The following is a 7845-nucleotide window of genomic DNA, read 5'->3' on the forward strand; positions in this document are numbered from 1 at the left end:
TTTATGAAATTCATTTTATTATTATTTTAAAAAAACTCTAATGTTTTTATTTTTTCTCCACTGGCAGTTTTGTAATTCAAAATTGGAATTTTTTTTTGACAAAAAAACTGAAACTTCTTTAGTATTTAAAAAAAAGGTTTCGTATTAATTAATTTAAAAATAAGTAATTGTTTTAAAAATATAAATAATGTTATTTATTTTTTATTAAGAAAATAATAATATTGGTGGTAGTCAGTGGCAGTCGTCTGCCGGAGCTCTGCCACCCACCACGGGTCATCGGAGCTCTGCCATCTACCATTGTGGATCTGCCGTTGACCATCACTAGCCATCTCCCTACTATTTAATTAATATTAATAAATAATAGTATTTAATTCATTAATTTTATTTTTAAAATACAATAAAAACATTTTTTCTTATAATTTTTATTTTGAACAAAATTTCTTTTTTCAATAAAAAAGTACAGCTTTTGCAATATAATAAATAAATTATTTTTAGAAATGACTAATTTTAAATTTTTATTTATTTATAAATAATATAGAAAACAATTTTTTATGATAAAAAATCAGAATCTTCTACCAAAAGAAAATATATTATTTTTAAAATATATTATTTTTAGAAATAATAACAAATATTATAATTAATTTATTAAAATGGTGAAAAGAAAGTAATTAGATGGATTGGATGGATATTCGTTGAAAATATGATAATGAATGCATTGAATGATTTTTATTTTTAATTGGTGAATTGAATTAACTTATACAACTTTTAGTAGATTGTAAATAGATTAATGGAATGTTTTGATCCACCCATATTTAAATCTATCACAACCATCTATTTTTCCACCTTTACTGCCCCACTTATATTGATTGAGAAAAAATAAAACAACTCTTTGCTTTTCGACTAAAAAATGGTATTCATTCATTAAAAATTACATGACCGAGAATAATACAATTCAAAGTATTTAAAATAAAAAATATGAATTTGCAAACAAATTCTAAACATTTAAGTTAATAGCATAAAACATCAAAATGCTTACAAATAAAATAAAATCTACAAATGTAACAAGATTGAAGTGTATGAAATCTTCATATATTTGTAGTTGTAATGTTGAAGACTTCAAAGTTATTGATTTGAGTTTGCATTAAAGCGAAACAAATCTATCAATCTAATATAAACAAACGTTGCAACAAAACGGAAAATCAAAACACCACCCCCATATGGAAAATGAGTGATTTATATATGGTCATTTTTGGCCAAAAATCATAATGTTAAATCATTCTTTTCTCGCACTTACTTTTTAATCAAGTTGTCTTTATATGGATTTAGTTTTTCTTTCGTGTTTTGTTTGTTTGGTTCATCATCTTGATGTGATATTACTTGGTTCCTAGTTTTATTGCAATATTCGTTTGACTCATATTGAAATATTATAATTTTCAATCTATTACATCGTCCGCTATAGATCAAATGAAATTTGTATTCCAAATACTTTAATTTTGTCACATTTATTAACATCAATAAAATGAATTTGTTTGCAATTTTTTTTTATATTTTTATATAAACAAATTTATCCTATTCGATTTATGTAAAAATATAAGTATAAAACCAGAAATGATGATATTTAATTCGAGCGTGATTTTTTTTCCTCTCAACATAATAATAATAATAATAATAATAATAATAATAATAATAATAATAATAATAATAATAATACTAATATTAATATTAATAACACGCTATAAGACATTTTTTTTATTAAAGCTATAAGACGTTATTTTTGCTTAAGAAAATTTACGAGATCATTTTTTGAATAACAAAACTCCAAAATTTAGGAGATGTAACAAAATGTGCTTAAAAAAAAATTGAGTAAAAAAATATAATTCTTTTTGGCTATTAAAATTAATTTCCTATTTATTATTATTAAAACATACTAAATTAAGACAAAGTCTGTGTAACGGTATTCCCGCATGTTACTCGAGACAAGAGAAACTCCTTCAATCCAAATCAATCATTTTTGTCTCTTGCTCTTTCGACCCCTTTTCTTCATTCTTTGCACATTTTGAATTTTCGTAATTTAGTTTATGGTTTTTGGAGATGGGGCAACAAACTTTGATCTATAGCTTTGTATCTCGTGGCACAATTATTCTTGCTGAGTATACAGAATTTTCTGGAAATTTTTCCACCATTGCCTCTCAATGTTTACAAAAGCTTCCTTCTTCTAATAACAGATTCACCTACAATTGTGATGGTCACACTTTCAATTACCTTGTTGATAATGGATTCAGTACGTTATGCTTCAAATATTTTATGATAATTTATAGCTTTATGATGGTTGATTAGATTCTATGGAGTGTATTTTTTTTTTTTTTTTTAATGTAGATCTTGGTATCTTTTTGTTTATCCCTTTGTTTTTACAATTTCAATGATTTCATGTTTGATAACTATAACATGAATTATAAGCGTGAAATATCCATTCATCTCTAATTTAGCTGACTATTTTTCTCATACATGGTTGCTGAAAATTTTTACTATAAAAAAAATATTTTTCTTGTTTTCTTTATTTTTATTATTTATTATAAATTTTACTATTTATAAAAAACCCATATGAGATCTGAACGAAGAAAACATCCTATATAATAATATACAAATGTGATTGCACCAAAAAAATAATAATATATGCATATGAAAGTATTTAATGATGATTTTTTGTGTGCGCGCAAATCATCTTAACATCCAAGATATGCTTCATATGTAATGCATTGGTTTTTTACTCACATCCATTGTTTTAATGTTGCAAACCTTTAGTTGGAGTGAATTATAGAAAAATGTGTCTTATATTCGCAATTGTGGTTGCATATTACAATTTAACACCATGCTCACATCTTTTTCACGGTGCTGCCGTGCAACAATTTTGTGCATACCACATAGCAACATTTTGCTATAGTGTTGGTGGAATGAGATTACCGATCTATATTTAAGTGATAATTAAAGAGATTGAAAATTTAATCAAGTTATTTATAAATCAATTTGAGAGCATTTATGGATTTTGTTATGGATTTTGTAGCGTATTGTGTGGTCGCAGTTGAATCTGCTGGTAGACAGATTCCTATTGCTTATCTTGAGCGTGTCAAGGAAGAATTCAGCAAAAAATATGGTGGCGGCAAAGCTGCAACTGCTACAACTCATAGCCTAAACAAAGAATTTGGGTACCTCATTTTTCTAATTAAATTTTGTTCATATGTTTTTTTGATTTCGGAAAAGTTTGTAAGCATTACTAAAAGGTGTTTTTATTTTTTATTTTTAACTTGTTTCATTTAGTCAGATTAGTTATTGTCAAGTCATTGACGATTTTGTCTTCTCACTTGAGTTATGCTCTAAATGTGTGATTATGAGTGTTAGAGGACCATGTTAAGTGTCTGAAAATGTATTTATAAGTGAAAGTCATAACAAATTAGGATACCTAAACAGTCGTTATGATACTCGAATGTATCAAAATTGCAAATACATCCTCAAGTGTTTATTTAATTAATTTATTTAGTCATCGATTATGTATTTCATTAGTCATTTTAGTCATCAAATGTATTTTTTATTGATCATTTTAGTCTAAAAAATTACAAACAAAAAAGATACTTGGAGTTGTATTTACAATTAATACATTTAGAGACTAGAATGACAACGACTCTCACATTCAAAAATCAAAATTGTAGAACCAATTAGAATTATATACTTAAAAATGGTTAAATAAAAACATCAAAACTTTTACAAGGCCTTGATTGATAAAAAAAACTGCTATGAAAAACAATGTTAATTAACAAATATTGTATTATGCTTGAAAATCTACAGGTCTAAATTAAAGCAGCAAATGCAATATTGTGTTGATCATCCCGAAGAGATTAACAAGCTTGCCAAAGTGAAGGCTCAAGTTTCTGAAGTCAAGGGTGTTATGATGGAAAACATTGAGAAGGCAAGACCTTTAAAAACCCATTACTTAATTAATTAAAGTTCTAATTTGAAATAGTTATTGTCATTAATCACCATTAACTAAAAAAATTTCATTTAATTTATTATAGGTTCTTGACCGTGGAGAAAAGATTGAGATGTTAGTGGATAAAACTGACAACCTTCGATCACAAGTTAGTATACATGAAATATTTCATTTTAATTTCATTTCAATAATGTTTGATGTGTACACTTAACATATTTGTATCCTCTGTTGTAGGCACAAGATTTTAGAACACAGGGAACAAAGATGAAAAGAAAGATGTGGATTGAAAATATGAAGATCAAATTGATTGCTTTTGGTATCATCTTAGCGATAATTTTGATGATATTTATGTCACTATGTCGTGGCTTCAGCTGCTTAAATTAGTTTTTTTTTTCTTCGATCTATTTTACAAGATTTCATTTGTAACTTTTGTGCCTGTTCTTAATCTAATTAACATTCTTTAGTTGATTATATAATTCAATTGTATAGGCTTGTTAACTAGTATATATTTTTCTAATATTTGTTCAAATTAACATGTATATATACGTATCAATATTATCTTTAAGGCTTTTTGTTTTTGAAGAAACTTAATTTATTAGGAACATAAGCTGATAGGCAAGTGATGCCAAAATTATCAAAAGAAGGTACAATGCTGAGCAGTATGCCAAATTACATGACCCCTACCATGTGCTTCCACCAATTTTACAGCAGAGTGCCAATTCCCAAATCTTAATTTCAAATCATAACTGTGTTTTAGTTTTATTAATCTTCTAACTTAATACAATCAAACTATTGAGGATAACAATCACTTTTGGGCTAAATTACAAAAGTGTTTAAGATTTTTTCTGAACAACTCTCACAAGAAAATGTTTACAAGGTATGCTCTCAAAATGTATTTGAGGTTTTTCAGCACAAAAAATAATACAAAGCTTTCCGCAGGTTGTTGTATATGACGATAATTGGTTTCTCGTATGTCTCTTTTGGAAGTGAGAATGACAAGTCCTTTTATAGAAAAAGTTCAAAGCCATTAGGATTTCTGACCATTGTTGTGATTGCATGAAATCAACATGTAACATAATGACTTATTTCAAATCTTCAGAGATCTTGAATCAACATGATAAACTTGTCCAAATTCGTCTTCATAATTGATTCAACGTAGTTTGATAGAAATTGTAGGAAGATCAGGTGATGACATATTCAGAGGATGTCATGCACTTCTATAGACAGATGAAAAGTCCAAGTTAGCTAGTAGAGGATGTTGGGATGTTGATTTCTTCAAAGTTGACTTATTATCAGAGTGTTGACTTTGTAGAGTGCTGACTTGACACTTTCACAAGAGGATCAATTGTTTGCCAGATTAATTAGACACAAAAGTATCAGGACAAACTTATATGAACAGATTCATTAAAGACACGTTGAGAACGCGTCTAACAAAGTCTATCACAACTTTAACAAATCTTCCAGAGCATTGTCTTGTTTTCCTTGTTTATCTTCTCCAATCATCAAATGATACAACGTAAGGTCTTTAATGTTCTTTACACAAAAACTGCGCACTTAATTAAATTCATTTGTGCTATAAATTGTTTCCATAATTTAATTTTTGTTATCATCAAAATAATTAAGAGTCATTGTTATTCAATCCAACTTAATTCTTACAATTTATCCCTGTTTGATGATGAAAAACATCTATTTTTGTGAATCATTTTTGTTTTTAATAATATGATATATGCAAACCTGTTCAAAGTAAAGCAATAAAACTCCCCCTTAATATGAGCATATTTTTTAAAAAAAGAATGGAGTACAATATACAGATAAGGAGTATCAAACTATATAACATATATTCCCCGTTTTGTCATCAGAAAAGAAATTGAACAAGAAAAGTAAATCGCACATAACAAGATATAATAATTGAAATATAACATTTGCATGAAAGAGTGAATAGTACAAAAGATAGAGCAGAAATCAATAGAAAAAAAAACAAAGGTAAACTATATGTTAGTGTCGCAACCTAAAATTTCGAGTTTTCATCGAATTCAATGGAGTCGCCACCAAAATTTATTTTAAAATAGGGAAAATATTGGAAAACCCTTAAAAATAGAAAAAAATAGAAAAATGGTCTTTGAAACTAGATTGAGTTCGGGAGTCGGTTATGCGTAGGGAAGGTATTAGCACCCTACGACATCCGTTAAAATACGGTTATCTATAATTAATTGTGCAAAATTATATCAACTTAAATATATATTTATTTTTCTTTATTATTAAATATGAATATAATTTTTTTTTTTATAAATGTGATTTTTGAGATAAAAGTGTGTTTAAAAGGGTGGAAAAAAAAAGAAAGTTTTTATTAGTGTGTTTGACAAGAATATGTTATTGCTCCGACGTATCTCCCGGTGCTATGGAGAAATCAAAGCTACGTAGTTCTTGGTAGAAAGTGTGGATGTGTTGATTGCTTTTAAATAAATTGTATTTTGTATTTTAAAAAAAAGTTAATTTTGACAAACATAAAAAAAAAAAAAAACTCGCTTGATTTGGATAATTATTTTAAAATATGAGTTTTAAGGCGATCGAGTTGTACAACTCGTGTATCAAAACTCAAGGAGTAAAAAGATGTTACATCTAATTTAACCTTCTTAAGAATATTTTATTAATTTTTTTTTTTAAATAGAGTTTCAAGACCACCAAGTAGTACAACTTGTGTCTTAATAACTCAAAGAAAATATCACATCTAAATAATCAATTTAAATAAAATGATTTTATTTATTAAGAATTAGTTTTAAAACCATCAAATTGTACAACTTATGTCATAACAACTAATAGATTAAAAGACAATACATTTAATAAAATATTTCCTTTTTTTTTTGTTAGAATACTTATTAGAAACTAATTAAAATTAATGTGTAAAAAATGATCTTCTCTTTTTTGTAAATAAATAAAATGTTTAAAAAAACTACATAAAATCTAAGGTGTTAAAAAAAACAAATTTTTAAATATGTAATGAAAGTTACCGGGAAACAGATTTTTAAATATATAATGAAAAAATAAAATAAAAAGGAAAAGTAAATTTTTTTTATATAAAACGTGTAAATATGGAAGGTTTCAGTAATTCTATTTCCGTTCAACCAAAAGAGGCGCAAGGAGCTTGCGGAAGGAAGAATAACGCAAAAAACAAAAAATCGCAAATGAAAGGAAAACACATGCGAAAGGAAAGGAAAACACAGGGAAACAAGCAGAGAGAAATAAAGGTTACAACTTAAATGAAAGATGAAAAAAAATACCTTTCTTCTTCTATTTGATTCTGTTAGTTTTTTTTTTTTTTTATGGGGTTTTAATTTGTTTCTATTTGTTTTGGGACCAGTTTAAGATTCTTCACGATTTTACAATGTCGAAGTTTTACAAGAAGTAACAATGTCGATTTACAAGAAACAGGGGTTTGAATTGTAAATGCACCTTTTAAAAATTCCTGTTAAAACTTAAGAAAATAACTCAAGATTGATTTTGGTTATGAAACCAGAAAACGGAGAACGTTCTTGGTTTTTGTTATAAAACAGAGAACGTTCCTTGATTAGCTTCAAACAGAAAATCAATTTATGTTTTATCTTGGTTAATCAATTCAGTATGATAAATAAAGAGATAAGATAGAGAATACCACACAAAGATTTTATCCTGGTTCACCCAACGTGGGTTACGTCCAGTCCTCACACTGTGAGTTTTTTCTCACTAAGTGTTTAAAAACAAAGAACCTTCTTGATCTTATAACACCTAGTCTAGATCAACCTTGATCTATTTCAATCTCTATTACTTTCCACCCAGAAAGCAATAACAGCACCTATCTAACATTGATAGGATGTAATCTTAAACAA

General features: G+C 27.0%; 1 protein-coding gene across 1 annotated transcript; it reads left to right on the forward strand.

Moving 5' to 3' along the window:
• Positions 1–1988: 1988 nt before the first annotated feature.
• On the forward strand, positions 1989–4547 carry LOC101502427 (putative vesicle-associated membrane protein 726). Its single transcript, XM_004513967.4, has 5 exons — positions 1989–2281; positions 3062–3203; positions 3841–3961; positions 4068–4130; positions 4217–4547. The coding sequence occupies exons 1-5, from the start codon at positions 2092–2094 to the stop codon at positions 4364–4366; spliced, it is 666 nt and encodes a 221-aa protein (XP_004514024.1). The 5' UTR covers positions 1989–2091; the 3' UTR covers positions 4367–4547.
• Positions 4548–7845: the final 3298 nt, after the last annotated feature.

The sequence above is a fragment of the Cicer arietinum genome, chromosome 4 (genome assembly GCF_000331145.2).
Source record: "Cicer arietinum cultivar CDC Frontier isolate Library 1 chromosome 4, Cicar.CDCFrontier_v2.0, whole genome shotgun sequence".
Lineage (NCBI taxonomy): Eukaryota > Viridiplantae > Streptophyta > Magnoliopsida > Fabales > Fabaceae > Cicer > Cicer arietinum.

What these genes read in the sequence shown, in the direction of transcription:
- LOC101502427 (XM_004513967.4), top strand. Translation starts at nt 2,092, where the DNA reads ATGGGGCAACAAACTTTGATCTATAGCTTTGTATCTCGTGGCACAATT. An exon ending in CCTTGTTGATAATGGATTCA is followed by an intron (nt 2,282 to 3,061) that starts GTACGTTATGCT and finishes TGGATTTTGTAG; the next exon opens with CGTATTGTGTGGTCGCAGTT. An exon ending in AGCCTAAACAAAGAATTTGG is followed by an intron (nt 3,204 to 3,840) that starts GTACCTCATTTT and finishes GAAAATCTACAG; the next exon opens with GTCTAAATTAAAGCAGCAAA.